The 23,113-nt window shown below is 43.9% G+C and overlaps 1 protein-coding gene across 10 annotated transcripts in view; it reads left to right on the plus strand.

Moving 5' to 3' along the window:
- The window catches only part of DCUN1D4 (defective in cullin neddylation 1 domain containing 4), an 85,358-nt gene that overhangs the window by 16,980 nt on the left and 45,265 nt on the right, over positions 1-23,113 (plus strand). For 5 of the 10 annotated variants that reach the window (XM_039241082.1, XM_039241086.1, XM_039241088.1 and 2 more), the window contains exons 1-3: positions 7,661-7,945; positions 13,440-13,510; positions 13,682-13,721. In XM_039241082.1, the coding sequence (XP_039097013.1) occupies positions 7,801-7,945; positions 13,440-13,510; positions 13,682-13,721 (256 nt within the window). In that variant the 5' untranslated portion in view covers positions 7,661-7,800. Of the gene's footprint in view, positions 1-7,660; positions 7,946-13,439; positions 13,511-13,681; positions 13,722-23,113 lie in introns of those variants that run through there. The other 5 variants (XM_039241083.1, XM_039241084.1, XM_039241087.1 and 2 more) reach the window with 2 other exon arrangements.

The raw sequence follows: 23,113 nt of genomic DNA on the forward strand, positions 1-23,113 counted from the left end.
TGTATCACTAGTATTCCCAGAGATGGGGTGTCATCCGTTTGTGTTTGTGATGGGCAGTGTCAGTCTTCGGGGCCCTGGCTCTTTCTCTGGTTGGGAATTCCTACCTTTGCAGGCAGACCTGCTCAGACACACCCACCACAGAGTGTGAGCCTGAAGCTGGAGGCAAGGGGCAGAAAGAAGCCGCGGAGTGCCTTGGGGCCATTTGGAGAGGATGGACCGTGGGGGCAGCTGCCGAGGTCCCAGGGGCCAGCCAGTTCGGGCCCTGTCTGTGGGCTCCGCCACAGGCCCTTAAGCATTGTTTTGGCTGTGTAACTTGGCTTTCTGGATTTTCTAGACATCCGGTGAATTATACAGTGGTCCTTTAAAAGAGAAGTTATTGGGGCGCCTGGGTGGCTTAGTCGGTTAAGCGTCCGACTTTCGCTTAGGTCATGATCTCGCGGTTTGTGGGTTCGAGCCCTGCGTCGGGCTCTGTGCTGACTGCCAGCTCAGAGCCTGGAGCCTGTTTCAGTCTGTGACTCCCTCTCTCTCTGACCCTCCCCTGCTCACGCTGTCTCTCTCTCTCTCTCCTAGAAATAAATAAAACATTTAAAAAAAAAAAAAAAGAGAGAGAAGTTATTATCCTCTTATATTAGCTAGTTGGTGTCTGGTGCTCGAAACTAAGAATTCTGACCGAACAACATCCAGACATGTCACTGGTCCGTTCATGGCAGAGGCCCTTGTGGAGAAGAGCAGTAATGTACCTTTCCACCCTGACTGGACCCTGTTCAGAGTCCTAGATTCCTCGTCCCAGGTTACCCAAAGGACAGAAAGAACACGAAGGCCATGTCAGATGTGGATGCTGTCTTTGCCAGTGGCGGGTCAGGACTCTGGGCCACACATCCGCCACCCTGCTGGGTCTCAGTACACAGAGCTTATCACTGCTGGTCTTTTCCGAATCGCCTCTTTGTCCTGAAAACAAACAAACGAGCTGGGATGCTCAGGAACTAATGCGTAACTTCTAGTGCATCTTTTTGGATCTGATTTGGGAGGATTAGCTATGGAAATATTATTTGTGGCTTTGTTGGGTAGAATATTTACCTAAAATTCCTATCTGATGATCTTCGTTGCATTTTAGTCATTTACTGACTGTAATATACGTACTATAAAATTGTGCCAGTTTTAAGTATATAGATCTTGATGAATTTTGATAAATATCCTTACTGGTATAACCACTACTAAAATTAAGATATAGAACATTTTCATTACCCCCCCAAAGTTCCCTTCTCTCCTCCACATCCCACCACGATTTTTGGCTTTTAATATATGTCATCTTAGGCCGCCTCCGTGTTAGCTGATGATTTGTCACTTTGCTGTTCATGGGGATATTACAGTATAAAAAGTATTTGTATAGTACAGTATAAATCTCTCTCTTTTTTTTTTTTACTGAACTATTAAATCCAAAGCAAAACTATCAGTACCGTATGAATTATAAATTTGGTAATGCTTTACCACACGGAACTGTCTAGAGTGAAATGACTTGTTCTCTTGAAGTTTTCCAGTGGATGGCTGCTCTATATGGCCCAAAGACGTATGCTAGGGTTTGCTCCCAGGATGTGATGATGTCTTGAATTATTACCTGGTTCAGGTTGGGAAACAGGAAGGCATGATAGTTAAGTGTGGGCCCTAGAGTCAGATTGCCGGGATTCAGATCTTTGCTCTGCTACATGTTAGCTGTGTGACCACGGATAAGTTGCTCAGCTGCTCTGTGAGCTTCAGAGTCCTCGAGCATAACACTTCCCAGCTGCAGAACATGGAGTTGTGCGGTCAGCCAGCAGTGTGATTGAGCACCTACTGCGTACCAGGCCCGGGTCTTCATCTTTCAGGCAGTTCTCATTCTGTGTGGGGGAGGGGCAGATGGTGATAAGTTGGGTAAAGAAAAAAAAAATAAAGCAGTGGGGGAGCACAGGCATGTGAGCAGGGAGAGGAGTGGAGCATGTTGTGGTTTTAAATAGCAGGGTCAGGTTTTATGTTAAGACCTGATGGGAGTGAGGAGCATTCCAGGCAGCAGGGAAGACGAAGACGAAGGCGAGGCTCTGAGTGGGAGCAGGCCTGTGGCCTATAACCCAGGAATTGCAAAGAGGCTGGTGTGCTCGGAGTGGCGCTGGGGGTTGGGCAGAGAGGGAGGAGGAGGAGGCAAGGTCAGAGCCATCCCAAGGGTTAAGCGACACACAGTTCAGAGAAGTGTGTGTGGCTCTTTTCTGTCTTTGTTGCTGATGATAGCTGTGTAAGGACGCCCTCCTCTTTAGGCCATGAAAGGAGACCCCGAGAGGAAGAGAGATTATCAGAAGGAAAAGAACCGAGTGAGGCACTTCCCCAGTTAGCCATTCACCGAACATTTGAGGCTTTCTGGTTTGTTGCCAGGCATTGCTAGAACACACATGACTGTGGGAATGGGGGTCCCTGTGCCTAAGAAGTTGCTTCCAGGGATTTAGGGGTGGAGGCAGAGAAGTAACGGGTGGTTTAAGTACTACACGGTGGCAGCTAAGTTAGTTAGAGGCCCAGGGTGCTTTGGGAACAAATGGGAAAATTAGACTTCACGGAAAGGTTCTTATTCATACTATGGGTTTTACTTTTGAGGTTTTCCTGTGTGGAGAAAAAGATCTGTTTGTGCCTGGGGGCATGAGGTGGGAGGGTGCTCTCCCAGCAGAGGGGACAGCACGGGTGACAGTGCTGAGAACTGGCGCAGTAGAAAGGGAGTTTGGCAGGCTGGAGGGAAGGGGACAAGGCGCAGGGGTGGGCAGGAGCCACACAGGCAAGGGCTGAGAAGAGGGACCAGGGAGAGTGTATGAGTAGGAAGGAGAGGAGGGAAGCAGAAGTCAGAGAAGATGGGGCACAGGGAGAGAGGAGGGACAAGGGGGACTGGAGAGGGGCGGAGACATGTTTGGTGATGATTCTTGGACTGCGCCAGCTGCTTTGCCGTGTCAACGCACCCAGGCCTCACCACAACCCTCTCAGTGGGTTTGCACTGTTATTCCCATTTCACAAACGAGGAAGCTGAGGTGGAGAAAGGTGGTTAACCAGTCGTCCTAAGGTCATGCGGCTTGTAGGTGGTGAACTGGGATTCTGTCTCCGGCATGCTGACTGCAGGGTCTGGGTGCCCCACCACTGCCAATGAAATAATCCGCAGCGTCCTGTCTGTGGCTTCGCCTGCGTCCTTATGGCGGCCCTGCAGGTGTCCTGGAGCCCCCTGTTTCGTCTCTGGCCCATGGATGATGACAGCAGAGCCCGCCGACCTCCTTGCTTCCATTTTGCTTCGGGTTCTCTCGTTCCTGGAGTGGGGCCCAGCAGCATCAAGATGTAGGATGAACTCCTTCCCACTACTCCTCTCCCTCCTTTCTGCCATCTTCCTCTCGGTGACAGGAGGCTTTTAAAAACGGATTCTTTTTTTTTTTTTAATTTTTTAAAAATATTTTTATTTATTCCTAGGAGAGAGAGAGAGAGACAGCGTGAGCAGGGGAGGGTCAGAGAGAGAGAGGGAGACACAGAATCTGAAGCAGGATCCAGGCTCTGGCAGTCAGCACAGAGCCTGACTTGGGGCTCGAACCCATGAATCAGGAGATCATGACGTGAGCTGGAGTCGGAGGCTTAACCGACTGAGCTACCCAGGAGCCCCTAAAGCATACTTTTTATGTTATTTTTAAATCTAGGATATACCTAACAACATTGCAAAAAAGCTAGAAAACCTAAAACTTACCTTTTAGTAGAGCTACTAATGTGTTTTTGTGTAACATCTTTGAAATTATTTTCTTCTTTTCTTCTATAGTTGAGATTGAGTTTGAGTCTTTTTTCTGTTTAGTATCCCTTTCTGCAGATGCCATTCCCAACAATTAGGCAACAGATTACTTGTTCTTAATTAAACAGGAGGCTGAGAAGGATAGTGGCACATTCAAGTCCAGGCTACTGGCTATTGATGCCATACTTTTAAAGACCCGTCACCTTGTCATCCCTTCTGCCCTCTCTTTACTTTTTGATCTTCTAGGTTCAGTGTGTCTTAGTCTGTTCTGTGTTCTAATAGTAACAGGGGTTAAAACGGTGAACTGTTGGCGCCTGTGTGGCTCAGTCGGTTAAGCGTCCGACTTCAGCTCAAGTCATGATCTCACGGTTCATGAGTTCAAGCTCCGCATTGTACTGTGTGCTGACAGCTTGGAGCCTGGAGCCTGCTTCAGATTCTGTGTCTCCCTCTCTTCTGCCCTGCTCAGGCTCTGTCTCTGTCTCTCAATAATAAACATTAAAATATATTAAAAAAACAACAGTGAACCATTATAGGTGCATAGCATGGGCCAGCACTGTGCTAAGTGCTTGGCAGGCACCATCTCATTTGCTCCTCACAATAGCCTTGTGAAGGGAGGGGGGGCTCCATTCTTCCAGCTGTACAGATGAGGACACTGAGGCACAGTGAGATCGGGTAAGCGGCAGGGTCATTCTGCTAGGGTGTCACAGAGCTGAGACTCTGACCCAGGCCTTTCTGATGCCAGAGCGTCAGGACTCTTGTGACATCAGTGAGATTAAAGGATGCATTTTACCCTGAACTATCGAGTGGATCTGTGTTCTTCAGCGGGTGGGGCGGGGCGAGGGGAATGAATCTAGGGCCCCTTGTACCTTGTCACACTTGGAACGCAGCCAGGCAGGGTGTCCTGAAGTGGCCGACTCCTTTGAGATGGCACCAGCAGGCACAGGTTGCGGAGCGGATGACGGTGTGAGGTGGCACATTGCCTCTCCGGGGCGGATGGCTTCTCGCAGCCTCTTTTATGGGCCCTGTGAGAGTTAGAAGGAAAAAGCCAGCAGCCGTGTGCTTGGACAGCTTTAATTTTGGATCATGTGTTCAGTGAAAACGCTGAGTCACCTGTGAGGACCTGCTTCCCACCCCTTTATCAGGTTCCTCTCTGTGTGGCTCACCTTTTGGCTTTTGTGCCTTTAAGTAGCAAATACTTATTGATGAGGGGAGTGATGTTAAGGTCTTCCTACTGCTACTTTGTTTCTTTTCATTTTCACCTGGCTTTTTAGCCTTAGAATCTTTTCCCTACATCTGAGTCTTTTCTTTCTCTCCCTGTGCTGATGGGGTCCCCGTGAATGAGTTGGGTTCTGGTCTGTTCTGTGCTGAGCTTGTTCCTGGACTGGACTGTGCCGGCAGGTTGGGGCTAGAACTCCCCGCCCCGGCTGCAGAGTAGAATCACCTGGGCTGCTGAAGCATCCGCGACCCCACTCCCATCTTTATCCAGTTGATCTGGATTGGGGCCCTGGCCGGTTTTCAAGCTTCCCCGGTGATTCTTATGTGCATGCAGCCACTGGATTAGTTTTAAGAAGCTTAATTAGTGAGCTGGGTTTGGTTCGGGCGGCGGGGGAGAGGGCGCTGGGCAGACAGCCGACCATTCCTGCTCACAGTGCGACATCCCAGCCAGCACTCAGGCAGTGCTTACTGTGTGCCAGGTACTGTTCTAAGCCCATCACAGCATCGACTCATTTAATCCTCGCCGTAGCCCTGTGATGCAGGTGCTGCTATTATCCATTTTATAAAGAAATCCCCACTAGCAACGAAGGGCGTGTAGTACGAAGCTGACCCAGAAACCTAGCGTACAAACTTAGAGTAATACAGTAAATCTAAAGCTGGTGGGGGGTGTAGGTGCTGCTTTTGATAGTCTGGAGAGGAGAGACCTCTCTGAGGAGGTGACATTTGAATAGATATTTCAGTGAAGTCAGCTGCCAGGCTCTGCGGACACTGGAGATCGTTGACGCAGAGGGGGTATTAAATGCAAAGGCCCTGAGGTAGGAATTCACGTGAGTCTTCGAGGAAGAGGGTGGCTGGAATGGAGTGAGCAAGGATAATGGAATGAGATGACTTAGGTCAGATCATGTAGGGCCTTGTAAGGAATTGTTGAAGACTTGGATTTTTTTTTTCTTTTATGCTGCAGTAACAAATCCAAAATTGTGTTGATTGAAATCAGAGGTTGTTCCGTGTTCTTTGCAGGTTGGCAGGGGTCTCCTCTTGACATCATTGGCATTCTTGTTCTCAGTCTTTGTGAAACCCACTGGAAAGAGGGCTTCTGTTTCTAGAAGAAAGGAGACAAAGGCAAACCTAAAGAATAAATTCCAACTACCAGACACCCTTGATTTTGACAACAGATTTTTTTCCTTCTTCTTTATCACTGAGTAAAATTGACATTTCAGGAGAATGGGCCCTGTAACCTGTAGCTTGGAGAACCCCTAAGCATTCCGTATGGAACCGCAGTTAGAGAGGCCTTATCCCACTCTGCTCGACCATGTTCTGGTTCTGTCCCAGAAACATTCAGGACACTTGCTGATTTTGATAACCTTTAATTTTGTCCGATTTTGTTTCACTTTTTTGTCAATACCATGGTCATTCTGCTCCTCCCCTCCAGAAGAGCCTTTACTGGTTTAGTTCATCACTTTCGTTGCCATCAGGAAGCATTTATTAAGTACATATCTGTGCATAGCGCTGCGTTGAAAACCTCTAGACCCGAGAGCGCTGCTCACTGACCAACTAGAGTTTAGCTAATAATAAAATACTTTCATTAACTGTTAGTGCTCAGAAGAAAGAAGGGTGCTTGAAATCAGAATAACACTGGTGTTATTAGTGGTAGCTTCTCTGCGCATCTTTCCTCTTAAAAAGTTGGTAAGTGGTTTTGAATTTAGCCAGTTTGAGTAACTTTTAAGAAAATGTTACTCTAGTGGCGCCTGGGTGGCTTAGTTGGTTAAGCGTCCGACTTTCGCTTAGGTCATGATCTCACGGTTCGTGGGTTCGAGCCCCACGTCGGGCTCTGTGCTGACTGCCAGCTCAGAGCCTGGAGCCTGTTTCAGTCTGTGACTCCCTCCCTCTCTGACCCTCCCCTGCTCACGCTGTCTCTCTCTCTCTCTCCTAGAAATAAAAAATTAAAAAAAAAAAAAAAGAAAATGTTAGTCTAATTTGTGTATTTGATTATTAACAATTTTGGGTGGGAAATGGTGTTGCTTTTTCCTCTTATGGAGCATGAAGATAGATCCGTTTTTGCTCTGATTACAAATAAGCTAGGGTGGAGGAATGGGCCTTGCATGGGGAATCAGAAGGTGTGAATCCTTCCCAGTATGATCTGCCTGAGCCAGGAGAACGAGAATTGGACAAACGGACATGAAACGTTGAACTCCTCTTATTCCTGAAGACACTCATGGTGGTTTTTCCTCACAGCACAGTGACATTTTATGTAGAGGTTAGTTCTGGTCCACTGGTAAGGTCAAAATCACCTGCGTTAAAAATAGCCCTTGGGGACACTTTGAGAAGGTGCCCCTCCCCTGTCCCCCCCCTCCCCCCCACCGGGGTTGTCTCAGACGCATCCAGCATGGCCAGTTCTTTCCTCCAGCGGGGGAGCAGGTCGCTGGTTCCTCAGTGGAGCACCAGCCCAAGCATCTGGCCTGTGCTGAGGGACCATGCTTTATGGGAAATCCATTTTTAAATACTAGACGCATCCAGTGTTGTGAGATGCGCAAAATGTGGCAGTGCATGGAAACCCAGACTTAGGAGACACTGTGGGCTTGTGCTGCCTGCCTCCAGCTCCTTAAGGAGAACGGAGGGTGGTTGTGGGACAATTGACATTTATTCTCTCTTCCTCCTCTCTTTTTTTTGGGCGAGTGAATAAAGTTGAACTTGTGTGAGTTAAGCGTGGCTGCTCTGCACTCCCGCTGCCCTGGGATTGCTCCTCTCCGCTTGTACTGCCACTTGTCTCCCGGAAGGCCTTCTTGTGCCCCCCTCAGCCCCTCCCCGTGGTCTTCATGAGAGGCCACCCGCCGTCCAGGCCACACTCTTGCCGCGGAGTGACCCTTCGAAAGAATTCTGGACTTAAACATCGCCTCGCCGTGCAGCCCCCACACTCCCAGCAGTGCTCAGAGGCCTCCAGGAGCAGCGCAGGCCCGTGTGGTGAGGGTTCTGTGGTCTTCTGCCACAGTCACGTTGTTGTGTTTGTGTAATCTTCTCAGAGTGAGTTCTGTTGAGTAGAATTGATGCTGCTTGAATGTGTCCTGTTTATCTGCTTGGATATTGGTTTGCGGGTAGCCTCTGTTGGCCCCGTTGGGCATACGAGTCCTTAAGAAAGTAAATCTGAACAGGTCAGCAGAGTTTACACATCCTTCATTTTCTGGCCTTTACCTTCCTTGTGAATATCCTCTTTTACCACACTGCTTCTCACAGTTGAAGAGCTATTGGTGTGGATGCAATTGAAGTGCCCTGAATATATCAAAATTAAGGTTTGGTGCCTTTGTATCTGCATTTATTCACTGAGTAATTATTGAGCACCTATTATGTGCCAGATGGTGTTCTAAATAGGTACTAGTGGACAAGATACAGTAGTGGACAAGACTAAGTCCTGGCTTCTGTGAAGCTTACACTTTAATTGGGAGAGAAAGATGGCAAATATGATACAGAGAAAAGAAAAAAGGAATGGTGAGGTGAAAGATCAAAGAAGGGGTCCTGTTGGTTACTCTGGCAGCGTTGTTTAAGAAGGTGATATTTAGGGGCACCTGGGTGGCTCAGTAGGTTAAGCGACCGACTTCAGCTCAGGTCAGGATCTCACCGTTCGTGAGTTTGAGCCCCGCGTTGGGCTCTCTGCTGTCAGCACAGGGCCTGGAGCCTGCTTCAGATCCTCTGTCTGCCTCTCTCTCTCCGCCTTTCCTGCTGGTTTTCTCTCTGTCTCTCAAAATAAATAAACTTTAAAAAAAAAAAAGGGGTGATATTTAAATGGCAACCTGGTGAAATGTGAGAGCAAGCCATGTTGTTATTAGAGAGAAGAGGGCTCAAGGCAAAGCTCGTATTATAAAGGTCCTTAAGTAGGAGTGTGCTTGGAATATTCACTGAACAATAGGAAGCTCATTGTGGCTGAGGAGCAGCAGCATGGGGAGGACGGGTAGGAGATGAGATTGCAGATGTGGGTAGAAGCAGAGCACACAGAACCCTGAGCCCAAGAGAAGAGCTTTTCTTTTGCCTCGAATGCCTTCCCTTTCCATCTGTATGTGACTTTTGGGTGAGGTTGGAATTAACTTTAATTTGTTCCATCTGCTTAGCTAGATCCCCCTCTATCGAATGATTAGCTCTTCCTCACTTATTTGAAAGGCCATTTTATCATATATTAATTACACAGTGTGTTTATACATATGTACATCAACACTCTTCCACTGATGTGTCTTCTTGGACATGTACCTTTCTAATTATTGTACCATTACACCAAGCATGGGCAAACTGTGGCCCACAGGCCAAATTTGCCTTACCACTTCGTTTTTATAGTTTTATTGGAACACAGCTATGCTCATTGGTTTAGGTATTTATGGCTGCTGTGAGCTGTAATGGCACAGTAGTTGCAGAGCCCACCACCCTAAAAATATTTATGATCTGGCTCTCTGAAAAGGGCTTACCCACCTCTCTTTTATACTCTGTATTGATATCTGATAGGGCAAGTTCTTCCTCATTCTTCTTTTTCAACAATTTCTTGGCAAAGCCAGCATGTTTGTTCTTTCAGATGAACTTTAGAATCAGTCTGCCTGACTCCCTTCCTTTTCTCCACCTCTTTTGGGGTGGGGATCTGGGAGGCAGGAAGAATAGGAATTTGATTACATTTAATTCGTAGTTTAGTGCAGAGGGGAAGTGATTGCTTTACAATACTGAGTCTTTCCATTGCAGGAGTGTCATAGCTCTACATTTATGTCTTTCAGTAAACTTGTTTTTTCATTTTTATGTTACATATTAGTTTAGCCCTGTATGTATGATTGCTTTTTATTGCTGTTGCAGTGAGGATCCTCTTCCAGCTACATTTGACAAGTGAGGATGGTATGAAGGAAAAGATTTGATTTTTAAGTGTTTAAATGGTTGTCTCACCCTCTTCTGGAACTAAACTCCTATGAGGACTGCTAATTTTTACATTTGATTCTTGTCGCTGATGGTCGCTTGTCTGAACTTACATAATTGTTCCATTCCTAATATTTATGTCCCTGTCTATATTGTGGAACTCTAAGCCTACGGTAATTTAGGGACGTGGACTTTGACCTCGCCTCAGTGGCACTCACTTTTTTCTTATGTTATGTAGGTCATGGCAAATGGTAATTACAAAACAACAAACAAAAACCCAGGGAGCTTTATGCCCAGTTAACATTTGCGGATGGTTTTAAGAATGCCCGGAATACCTAGAAGATAATTTAGGCAAGCTGTTTATCACACAGGTTATGCCTTTCTGCAGAGCCAGTTTTTGCTTTTAATATAACAGGCTCTAGGGTTTGCGTGCCACACAGGAGGGTGAAGCCCGGTCACTGCTGTACTGTGGAGAGCCATCTGATTCTGGAGTGAAGGTGACTTAACCTAGCATTTATCCTTTGGAATTGAAATATGAGCAGAAGGAAATTTTTATGAATCAGTTAGTGCTTTCCTAAATACGTTCTCTGTAAAGCATTTGATCTTTACCCTTAACATCTATTCCTTAAGGATGTGAAATCTATTTTAGATTTCAAGGTCTATTACTTGCCCTGAGCACCGAACAGATGAACCATAAATTCAGTATATGTTAACCTTTGTGGATTTATCTTTTAATGCCTTTTTTGTCTTTTTTTTTCTCTGAATCTGTGCCACCTCCTTAGCTGCTTCTTCCCTTGTTGAAGCTAAAGAAAAATTATATGTGTTGCTGTTTCCTTTTCTTTTTTCTTTCGGTGAAGTGATGATGAGGTGGTGATGACCGTGGTATGGAAATGGAGAATTGCTGACTATCTTGTTATGTGCCTTGCCAAATAAGCCTTGTTATTCTCGTTGCCTGTGAAGTGAAACTTCATATCTAGAACCTGGTCTTAAAATGCTCTTGTGTATTTTTTCCTCTGTGCTGAGATTATCTTTGCCCATCATTGTGGACATCAGTTGGTGGTGTGTGAATACAGAAATGCCGCCATCACAGCCTGTAACGATCTACTGGGCCACATGCCTCAGTCACAGAGGGAGCACCACCTTTGTGGAGTTTCTGTTGTGGCCCTTGACCTGGACCTGTGGAAGTTAGAGACCATTTTAGATAGTGGCATGATTTGGAAAATGATCCCAGCAAATGTAGTGATCATTGGTCTCTTATATTGAGCACTTAATATGGTCCAGACATTGTAATGAATGTCTGGCACATTAAGGCATTGTAATCTCATTTTATAGACGAGAAAATCAAGATTTAGATTAAATAACTGGTAGACCTGAGATTCAAATTAGCTGTCAGACTCCACAGAGAGGTTGTACATCAGTGGGGTTATTTGGCTGTGATTTTTGTATGGAACTGTGTGTGTGTGTAGAAGGATTTAGAAATTTTAATTCATTTAGATTCTTTTATGTGAATTTTGACAGTTGAATTAACATCAGAAGGATGGAAAAACTATAGCATAGGGGGCGTCTGGAAACTTCAGTGCTTGAATGATCTTCGGCAAGCCCCCTTTTCTGTCCTGGCTCCACGTGGCCTCAGTGAAGAGAGAATCTAGACTCTTACATTTTTTTAGTTTTTGTTTTTTGGGGGTTCCAGGAGTTTAATTCAGGATTTAATTTGAAGATGATAATGGAATGTATCCTTTGTCCTCTGATTTTCAAATTATGAGTACAAAAAGGGGGCAATTATGGTGTGGTGGTAGGTGTGGGTCAAGGGGGCTGCGAATGTGTAAGTTCCCCAAAGTCTCATGTGGCTCAGGAGAGGGCTGTTGCTTCTAGCTTTAGAGACCCTGTCAATGTTTATTAAATATAAATATCAGTAAATATACACACACATGTCCCCATACTCCAGATGCTTTCCTAAACCTTTTACATGCAACTGTACTAAGTAAGATGGAAAATCAAGACTCTGTGCCACATTATGTCATCTTTTACCTTAAGTACGGCTAAACCATTTAGATGCTTAACAATTAACACTTGGCTGTGGTCAAAGCCCATTGAGAGCCTGAGACCCAGCTCAGGTTGTCTCTCAGCCAAGAATTCTGGGCAGTTGTCAGTGGCTGTGACCAGAGTGTGTGACCGTGACTGCCACCAGGTGGGCCGGAGCAGTGCACGTGTTTGTGTGCAAGGAGGGCCTGCTGCCCCGGCTGGTGATGAGTAAGTGCCAGAGGCTCTGCCGCCTGCCAGCCCTTCTGTGCTGCAGGCCAGTCCAGAGCTGGGTTCCTGGCACAGTTGGGAAAAGAAAGGAACGCTTTCTAAATACTGGCCGGGAAGTCCACATGCTTTCCAGACTTGGAGCAGCAGCCCAGAGTCCAGCCCAGCGTCCAGCCCAGCACAGACCGCTTGTGTTGTGGCATCTGCTCTTTGCTCTATTCCTTGCACCCAACACAAATCCCAAATACACTAGTGCAGTGAAGGGCGATTGTTTTCTTTTTTTTATCAGGATAATGTCACTTAGGGAGTTCCAGTATCTTTTCAAGGTTACTTGCAGACTAACCTTTACGATAGTAAGGAAAAGGAACTAATCTAAATCTTGATATTTTATGAAAATCCTTCTTTGATGCTTATTCAAATGTAAAGTTATTCATAGACTTTTAACTTGCATTTTATGTAGCCAATATGTATACAGGCATACTTGACTGTAAAAGAAACATTTGAGATCAGAGATTCCCAAGCCTAACAGTTGAAAAATTTTATGTTGTACGGGATTCTAAGATGCATGTGTGATTTAGCGTGTAATCCTGAAATTATTAGAGATGTGGAGGATATGTTCTTTGAGTTGGGCATGTTTATGAGCACGATTTCTGCTTCTGCCTTCCTGGGTCTGTGGCGGCTTGCTGCTGCAGCGCAAGTGACTGTAGCTCTGGGCTGTGGACTCCGCTTGCAGCCCGGTCCCAGGATGTGTCTGTGTTTGCTTGATGGGAGAGGAGGAGCTTTGGTTCCATTTTTGCTCTCTCTGTTGTATGCGAGCCAATAAAATAAATATATTGTCAGAAACGCCAAATGGTTGAGATGCTTTTCTATTATTTTCTTGCCAGGAGCTTGATTTGATACTGTATTAGTAATTCTGGGGAAGAGAAAAGGAAAGGGAAAGAGAAAGTGAATACATTTCTTTTGTGATTCTTTCTTCCATCTATGTGACTTGTTTAATTTGCTCACATTATTGACATTTTTCTCAAGTTCAGGTTCATTGCTGGTAGGATTTTACAACCACCGAAGGATTTTGGTTTTACCTTACAATTTACATGAAAATCTTGTGAACTTAAACATTTGGTTGGGGACTTAACTTTATGGTCAGATTTTATCTCTAAGAGATAGGTCGGTAGTTGCATGTTGTATTTTATTTAATAAGTATCAAATTAATGGAGATACCATTCAGTGGTATCAAAACATTTGTTTTCACTTCTTTTTTTTTTTTTTTTTAAACAGTTGTTTGGCAGCATGGGAAGTCAATGACACTGATTTTCTTCTTTTTCTTTTAAAGACTTCCAGCTGAACTCTCATCTCTCGACACTGGCAAATATTCACAAGATCTACCACACCCTTAATAAGCTAGTAAGTCCAGCTTTTGAAGACGATGAACCATTTAAAGTAACTGTTTTAAGTGTATTTGGTAAAAATTTACATTATGGATGTTGAGATATCAGCTGTTTAGGACAATACTGAATTTTAAGACTCACTGAATGGTATGTGATTTCTTGGTAATAATGAACCTATTTCTTGCAGAATCTAACAGAAGACATTGGCCAAGACGATCACCCAACAGGTATCTGTAAATGCTTACACTACTTAATTTTAAATAAGCTTCATAATAAAGTTATGAAGGAGAACTACTAGCTGAGAATGATCTGTTTTGTAATAACACCAACAAGTCATTACTTGGTTGAGGATGTTTTTCAGGGTGTGTGCAGGAAGCCATGTTACAGCTCCTTCCCAGGGGTATATGTCCGTTGTGGGTCTCTGGTTTATGTCAGAGCACTTCAGTCCCTTTCAAGAGGCTGGGGAGTCTCCCTAGTGGCTTCACCATATTGTTTCTTTACTGAAGTATTTTCGTTAATACTAAAAACTTGCTACGGTAATGCAGTTTGAAAGGTATTGCATAAATGCTTGTTGCATTGAGATGAAAGATGATTTACTAGGTGGGTAGGGGTGTGTGTGTGTGTGTCTGTGTGTGTTGTATAGGTCCTGAGGACTTTGCAGTGGAATAATTGAAACCGTTATTATGAACTGTTACTGTAGTTCTGTGGTTCTTAAACTTGAGCTGGCTTATAATCGGCCAGGGAGGGCTTGTTAAAACAGATTGCTAGGCTCCGCCCCAGAGTTTCTGATTCTGTAGGTTTGGGCTGGGGCCCCAGAGTTTGCATTTCTAACAAACGCACAAGCGCCTGGATGATGCTGATGCAGCTGGTCTGGAGACCACACTCTGAGAACCACTTCTCCCAAACTGTTGATAAGCGGAACGTTCGGCAACTTGCACTTGTTCTAAGGTTTCTATGACTTCCAGCAAAAATTATTAAAACATCTTTAAAGTTTCTTAGAAGCACCACAGTAATACAGGAATACGTGCCTGGAGAGCACAAAACTGGATGGAGTGACAAGTGACGGTCGTCCTCTCCTCCCAATCCAACCTTCCCTCCCGTATGGTGTTTAATGTTTGTTCTTTCAGCCATTTTTATGCATGCGTATATACTTGTACAGGACTTTTAAAAATTTAGCGTCTGAGATCATACTGTACATGTTATACAGCATCTTTCTTTATTCATTTAATGGTCTATCTTGGAAGTTTGGAGATTTAGAACTCTGCCACCCTCTCCTCCACATTGGTTCAGAATCAGCTGAAAATGAGACACGAGATAGAGATTGAAGTAACAGTTTTGTTGGAAAGCACAGCTTAGATGTATAGCAAGAATGCAGGGGCTGTTTAGTACCTCGCCTGAACTGAATAGCCTTATACCCGGTCACCGCCATGACAGCTAGCCAAGCACAGGCCGGCGCACCCGCTGTCCCCCTGCCCCCACAGCCCCCCACTTGACCTCAGTGGAAGGATCCGAACTTCTCCTGAAAAGGGAGTTCAGAGGAGGCCCGGCCCCTCTGCTCAGCTTCTTCTCCCTGGACCACTAATTGGATTAGACCGTCCTCCTTCCAGGGCAAGGAGTGAGCGGAGTGTATGCGGGTGTGCTCTAGAAGGCCGGGTCACAGAGGCTCCCTTCATCTCGTCTTTTTGTGTCAGTAAATCAACTCAAGGGCAGTCAAAAACAATTTGCTTAATCAATTTTAAAAACATTGTGTGCCCCAGGTTTTAAAAGAAGTGTTGAAAAGGTATAAAATAGGGGTGCCTGGGTGGCTCGGTCGGCCAAGCATCTGGCTTCAGCTCAGGTCATGATCTTGTGGTTCGTGAGTTCAAGCCCCACGTCGGGCTCTTTGCTGATGGTGCAGAGCCTGGATGGAGTCTGTGTGTGTGTGTCTCTCTCTGCCCCTCCCTGCTCACTTTGTTTCTCTCTCTCTCAAAAGTAAACAAACATTAAAAAAAAAAAAAAGGGGACAAAATAAAAAAATGAAAACTTCTATTCCATTTTGTGACCCCTCCAGCTTTTAACCCCCATTAGCACTCCCTGCTTGACTCTGCACGGGTGACTCCTATAGTCTTATGTTTATTTCCCAGATGATGATGAGGCTATTTCCTCCCCCAGTGCAGTATATATTTGTACGTGCCTTTTGTGTTGGTCACTCAGTATATCATGACCTTTTCATAGCAGCACATTTATGAAGCCTGTGCTCTATACTTTAATATCTCTGCATTTTTAGAGTTCATGGATATATCATAATATGGTGCTGCAGCCTCCTATTGGTGTACATTTAAGTGTGTTTAACTTGGCTGCTACCAGTAATGCCGAAATAAAATTTTTAGGGCCAGCTTTAATAGCTAAGTAGTAAGGCACATTTCTCTCCAAGTCTAAAATAATATGTTGGTGGGCTCTGAGGATTTTTTAAACTTAAGATTTAGTGTAGTTCGATTTAAAACTGCATTCTGTGTTTATGTATACGTTGAGATTGTTTCCTCTTTAGCTGGGGTAATAAGACCTCTGAGTTCCAAATCTTATACATTACGCGGTTAACTTTGAACTTTAGATTTCAATGAATATTGTTACTATAGTAATTTTATATCTAAATATTTAACCTGAATATAGCAATTAAATAACTGGAAGCTGTAATTAAGAAAATGAAAGTGGAAAGTGTATTTGGCCTCGCGCCTCCTCTCTCACCCTTGGGGGTGGTGGGGATGTGTGACATTTGGTATGTGACATGCTGGTGCGGTGCCTGGGACCTCAGACGTGCCAGTCAGTATCAGTTAGCATCAGGGATTCCTTAAGAATAGTCCATTTCATGAACATTTCCCCATTTGGTTATAGCATCACTTGTGATTACCATACCTGAGTCTACTTAAAAAATTAAACAACAGAAAATCTGTCATGTTTGGAAATCTGAGAACATTAATCACTGTAATGCTGCTTTGAATCTTTTGGCCCAGCGGTGGCCTCAGCAGTATCTGCAGGACACTGTGGAAGAGCCAACCAAGTGCAAAAGAGGCCGGTATCTTCCTGCTCTGTCTCCTCCAACGCTTTTCTTTGGTGCTTTCAGTTTCCCCCCACCAGAAAGAGAGAGAGACAGACAGACAGAGTTGATCTTGAGCAAGTAGCCCCAAATCCAAATTCTAGAGAATGAATAAAAAATGCTGAACAGGAAGGACAAAAAAATGCGTAAGAGAAGTTAGATGTCAGAAGTCAATATTTAGAGACGAAAGGAAAGGAAAATTTTTTTTGTCTTAAGTAATAGGATAAAAATTGCACATTTAGACACTGATAGTTTCACTCAAGCAAGCAAGTAGTTCAATGATCTGTTCAAGTAAATAAAAGAAAATATTAGGTACTAGGAAGATGTTTTAAAAATATGATCTATTTGTCAATTTAAATTACTGTGTCTTTGTGCCATTGTTCAGTGAGTAGTGAGGTGAAATAGCTCTACAAAAAGTAGTCAAGTGGCAGAATGAACCATGTAAAATGTTATTAAGTGAAACAGGGATATGATACAACAAGCTCAATAAAATTAAAAATTAGACAGTGAAGGTTTTTTTTTTTTTTTAAGTTTATTGGGGAGAGACGGAGACAGTGCGAGTTGGGAAGGAGCAGAGAGGGAGGGAGGGAGGGGGAGAGAGAGAGAGAGAGAGAGAGAGAGAGAGAATCTTCCCGTGCAGAGTCCAGCATGGGGCTTGAACCCACGAAACTGTGAGATCATGACCTGAGCCGAAACCAAGAGTCGGATGCTTAACTGACTGAATCACCCAGGCACCCCAGACAGTGACATTTTTGTACTGGAACATACATTTCTACTAAGTTAGGGAAGGTCAGAATAATTCCCTAATTTTATGGACCTCTTGAGGCCCACAAACAAAAAGGTTGAAAAGGGAAAGGCAGTGGTGCACCTACTTTGATAATGTTTGTTAAGAATAACATATTTAGTTAAATTATTATCAAGACAACAAGCCAGATAGTTATTAAAAGGCCTTTGGTCCAAACACGTGAACTCAAGTTTCTCTTTAAAATAGATTCTCTGGGACCAGATACTTAAAAAAAAAAATGTTGAAAAATGTTGGCAGTATTTCTAATTGTTTAATGTGGGAAGAATTCGTCAACTTCCTGATTTATTTGAAAATGCAGTCAGTTGATAGAGTATTTCATTTGTTTTAACACCTTAGGTCACTTTCGATCTACTTTAGTGACCTGAAGTTTTTTTAACACTAAACCAAAAAGAAATGAACTCAAATCATAACCTTGGGTAAAAATATAAACAATTTGTATTGCCTTCCTAAGAATCATGTATCCACCCTGGCATCAGGCTAGATTTCACACTGACTATCCATCTAGTGTAGAAATGTTGAGACTGAACACCAGAACATCAAGATAATTATAAGGAATGAGAGTTATAGCTTGGGATTATTAGTTGAGATTACTCTTCTCTTCTTCCTCCTGCTTTATTATTATTATTGTTATCAGAAGGCTTTTCTTCTTTCATATATATCTGCCAGATATTTCTCCTCTTGTAAGATAGAGCTTTAAAATCGTTTTCATCACTGCTTTTTTCTTGGGTGATTGGCAAAGAATGAAAACTTGCAGCTCTGATCATTTCAAATGAATTTTGGAGTTTCTTAAAGTTCACCTACAGGAAGTTGCTTTTCTTTGTTAAGTATTTATTGATTTAGGAACTTTTGGGTACTCAACCTTATGGGCCAGTTTTCTCATCTGTAGAATTGAGATGGTAATAATACCTCTCAGATTCATGAAAGTTCGTCAAAGTTCTTTTTAAAACGTCAGCCTTAATATTTTACGTCTACCTATAATGTCAGATTGATTGTAGTTAAGTAAATACTTTTAGTGTTAAAATAGTCCATTCTCTGTTTTGTTTTTTTAAAGCTTATTTGTTTATTTTGAGAGAAAAGGAGAGAGTGCATGAGCAGAGGAGGGGCAGAGAGAGAGGAAGAGAGGGAATCCCAAGCAGACTCTGAGCACTCCATCTAGAGCCCTGTGTGGGGCTCTGTCACAGGAGCTGTGAGATCATGACCTGAGCTGAAATCAAGTGTCTGATGCTTAACCAGCTGAGCCACCCAGGTGCCCCAAATAGTCCATTCTTTGAAGGAGATAAGCATTTCATAACATTCCTGATTGTTATTTGCATATTATTTTGTTTTTTTAAAGATGAAGTTTAATGGAAGTAGATTATGTGATATAAGTTCTGAGTAAAGCATAAATTTAATGATGCAAATAAATACAATTTTGTAAAACATTCATTTAAACAAATAAGTCTTTTTATAATAAAAATTATATCAGAGTTGTTTTGAGAAGCAGACATTCTTGAATATTTTTGTTTAAAAAATCCTGCTTGCCAGGAGACTTAAAGTAAAGTGCTTATTTTACTGATAAACAGGGAAAAGTCTGAAATGATGGTATGTTATCTATTCACAGGTGTTTTAAGTCTCTGGAAAGGTACTGAAGAAATGTACTGCCTTTTTTTTTTTTAAATGCTTATTTATTTATTTTGAGAGCGAGAATGTGTGTGTGCACATGAGCAGCAGAGGGGCAGACGGAGGGAGGGAGAGAGAATCCCAGGCAGGCTCTGCGCTGTCAGTGCAGAGCCCGATGTGGGGCTCATTCTCACAGAAGCGTGAGACCATGACCTGAGCTGAAACCAAGAGTTGGACACTCAAATAGTCACCCAGCTGTCCCGAAATGTACTGACTTTTTAAAGTAGAATTTAATTTATACGTGTTTGAGAAGCACATTTATTTAACAAATCTATATTGAATATTGAAAGTCTACTGTAGGATTTTCAAGAACGTATATATCTTATTGTACTAAGATACTATATTAACTGCTGTGTGTGCATAGGTAAACCAGACGGGGCCCTGCGAACCAGGGCATACCATGGAATGTGCACTTACAAACCCTAGTTCTTGCTCTTGCTCGGATGGGATCCCTGGAGCCATGTGAGGAGGAAGAGGAGCAGGTTTGGGGCAAATAAGACTTGAGTTTTGTGCTCTCTATTTGTTGGCTTGGTTCATGTTGGCAAAGTATTTTAAGTAAACTTGTTTTCCTCACATTAAAAAATTGTTTTTGGGGGCGCCTGGGTGGCTCAGTTGGTTGAGTGTCCGACTTCAGCTCAGGTCATGATCTTGCATTCAGTGAGTTCCAGCCCTGCATGGGGTTCTGTGCCGACAGCTCAGAGCCTGGAGCCTGCTTCAGATTCTGCATCTCCCTCTCTCTCTGCCCCTCCCCTGCTCATGCTCTGTCTCTCTCTCTTTCTCTCTCAAAAATAAATAAAAATAAAAATAAATTGCTTATTGTGTAGTCTGAAACTTTTCACTGTCCTTCTGGGTTCTATCTTGGGTCCTGCCTCTGAAGCTGTGCTGTGTAGTTCTTTGTATCCGGGTGTAGGGATTGGATGTGTCTTTCCTCTGAGGCCGGGTTGGGGGTGGCGATCAGTGAGCCAGTGAGTGCTGGAAATGTGACACAGGTGTTGCTTCTTTGTGAAAGATGGCCCCACAGTAGCCACTCACTTATGCTGATCAGTAGAGTAGAGAGATCTGAACAAAAGCCATGATTCTTGGCTAGGAGGTAAAAATTTTAAATAAATAAAAGAATAAAATGCCATATTGGGGCTCAAATATGAGTGCATTCTATACAGACACAAGGGAAATTGATTTGTGAAACCTTTTCACAGAAAGCATTCATCAAATAAGGAAGAAAATAAGAGAAAGTTGAAAAAGTTAGTGAACTTAAGATGTTTGTATGTTTTCCAAAAACATGATACTCTTGTTGAGTAGGATTCAGTGAAAGCCAGACATTATACCAGTTTGTCTGTGAGGAAGCGGATAGGAGAGGAGCGAGTGGATTAACCTTTATTGGCGAATATTGTGAGGACATTATTTTAAATAAGTGTTCACTGTTCCACAGGCTGAGGAAATATAGTACATTTTCCTCTGTGTTTTGCAAACACTGGTATGAGGGAGAGGTCTACAAACACTGATGTGAGGGAGAGTCCTGCAAACACTGGTGTGAGGGAGAGTTTATTGCCAGACTAGGTGCTCAGAACCAAGCCATGACCAGTACTGGAAGGAAATGACTTTTCTTCATACTTACAGATTCAGGGAGGGGGAAATGAACCTCAAGGTATAAGACAGACTGCGCTTCCTTCCTTTCTTTTATTAAGTTATAGTTGACATACAGTGTTATATTGATTTCAGGTGTACAACATATTGATTTGATAATTCTGTACGTTATACAGTGTTCACCAGGATAAGTGTCATTACCATCTCTGATCATACACAGTTATTATAGTATTAATCACTATATTCTGTACTTTGCATCCCTGTGACTTATTTATTTTATAACTTATTATTTTATAATTTATTTTATAACTATATTTATTTTATAATCTTAATCCCTTTCACCTATTTTGCCCATCCCCTTGACCCACCTCTCCACTGGCAGCCACCAATTTGTTCTCTGTACTTATGAGTCTGTTTTTTTATTTGTGTGTTCATGTTTTTTTAGATTCCACATAAGTGAAATCCTATGGGATTTGTCTCTCTCTGACTTCCTTCACTTAGCATAATATTCTCTAGCTCCATTCATGTTGTTGCAAATGACAAGAATTCATCATTTTTTGTGGCTGAGTAATATTCCATTGTGTATGTATATGACATCGTCTTTATCCATTCATCTATTGATGGACATTTAGGTTGCTCCCTACCTGGGCTGTTGTAAATCATGCTGCAACAAATGTACATGTATTCTTTTCAAATTAGTGTTTTTGTTTTCCTTGGGTGAATACCCAGAAGTGGGATTGCTGAGTCATCTAGTAGTTTTGTTTTTAATTTTTTTGAGGAACCTCCACACTTTTCCACAGTGGCTGCACCAGTTTACGTTCCCATCAGCTGTGCACAAGAGTTCCCTTATCTCCACATCCTCACCGGCTCTTGTTATTTCTTGGACAGACCGTTATTTCTGAGCAGTGTGGCAGGCTTTCTAGCTAGGCAGGATGTATTTTCACATTCTGCAAGCCCCAGCCCAAAGCGTTAATGGAAAAGAATGAATCTTTTTCTTGTGTGTTGGCAGTCTCCAAAAGCTTGGGTCACTCAAAGTCTTTGGACCATTTTGTATGCTCTAATGTTGTTTATAAACAGGACCACCGCTTCATAGGGAGGATGGTGTGTGTAGTGGTGGGCGGCACTTTTCTCTGGCTTTCTTTTCCAGTTGCTGCTGCTATTGTCAGGGAGAGAGATACGGTATGCTTTGGGTCTCTTAAAGCCCCCCCCTGTTTCCATTCTTTCAAAGACAGGATCTGATTGGGGTCGTCTTTGTAGCCCTGTTTGGGGTCTGCTTCTGTGCTAAAGGAGCAAGCAGGATCCTCAAGCTGATGCGTTGTTCAGGACCTGGCACTGGGTAGAAGCCTCATTCAGGCAGTGGTCCTGGTTCACAGCAGAAAAGGGGCTTTGCTGCTGGCCCGTTCCTGAAGCATGTCCTCCTGGGAACCTGGCACAGTGTGGAAGCCTCACTGTGAACTGGGGCTGAGGTTTCAGTCCTGATCGTTGCTCTTCCTGGGCTTGTGACCATGAGCTCCTGACAGTGCTCTCCCTGCCCTTGGAACACTTTTCTGGAAAGGGCTATCTGTGTGTGCTGCGTCCGTTCCCTTGCCTGGCGTCCCACCACAGCCCGTCGCAGTCTGGCCTCCACCTTTGCTGGCCCCTCGCTGCCGTGCTTTGTTACCTGTTCTGGTGTGTGCCTTTTGCTTCTTCCCTGAGCTGACCTGTGTGTGCACTTGACCTCTCCTCAAAACTCTCCCTTCCTGGCTCATAGGCCATTATACTCTCCCAGGTTTTCTCCCTGCCCAGGTCTTTCCCTGACCCTTAAACATCCGTACTCCCCAGGGCTCTGTCTTGAGTTCTCTGCCTCTCAGTCTCTGCCTGGACGGCCTCACAGGCTACAGTAAATAGCGGCTGAAGGCTGGGGCTTTACTGCCAAGCTACTTGACTTCCCTCATCCATTTCACCTACCACTTTCCGGCTGTCACTTCATCTCTCCGTCAATTTCTGTGTATGTGAAACTGGGGATGCTAATCACACCTACATCTTGGGGCTGCAATACAGCCTGCACACTGCCCGCAGACCTTCAGCGTGGCGGTTAGGATGCACTTCTTTACATCCTCCCTTGTCCATCTACACACAGTGCTTGGCACCTAAGCATTCACTGAATGGATGCTTTCCTTCCTAAAGATCCGGAGAGGTATGTATCACAGTTCTTACTCTTCAAAGAGTAAAGCAGCAATTGACCAGGCCACATAGTTATGCGGCTTGGAAGTTTTGCGTCTGAAAACCCTGACTGAAAGTGGCAGAAACAAACTCAAAAGAGCCGGAATGTACTCCCTGAATGCAGATCATTTAAACACTAGCATCCTTATGCCGTCTCTTGTCCCTGACTCAGTGAGAGGCCGAGCCTTCTACCAAGGAGCTAGTAGATGGAGAATACACATGGGGGTCCAGAATACACTGCCATACACTTTGGGGACCTTGGAAAATCACGTGGTTGCCTGAGCCTTGGTTTTTCC

This window comes from Hyaena hyaena, unplaced genomic scaffold, assembly GCF_003009895.1.
Source record: "Hyaena hyaena isolate Hyena2069 unplaced genomic scaffold, ASM300989v1 scaffold_187, whole genome shotgun sequence".
In the NCBI taxonomy this organism is placed as follows: domain Eukaryota; kingdom Metazoa; phylum Chordata; class Mammalia; order Carnivora; family Hyaenidae; genus Hyaena; species Hyaena hyaena.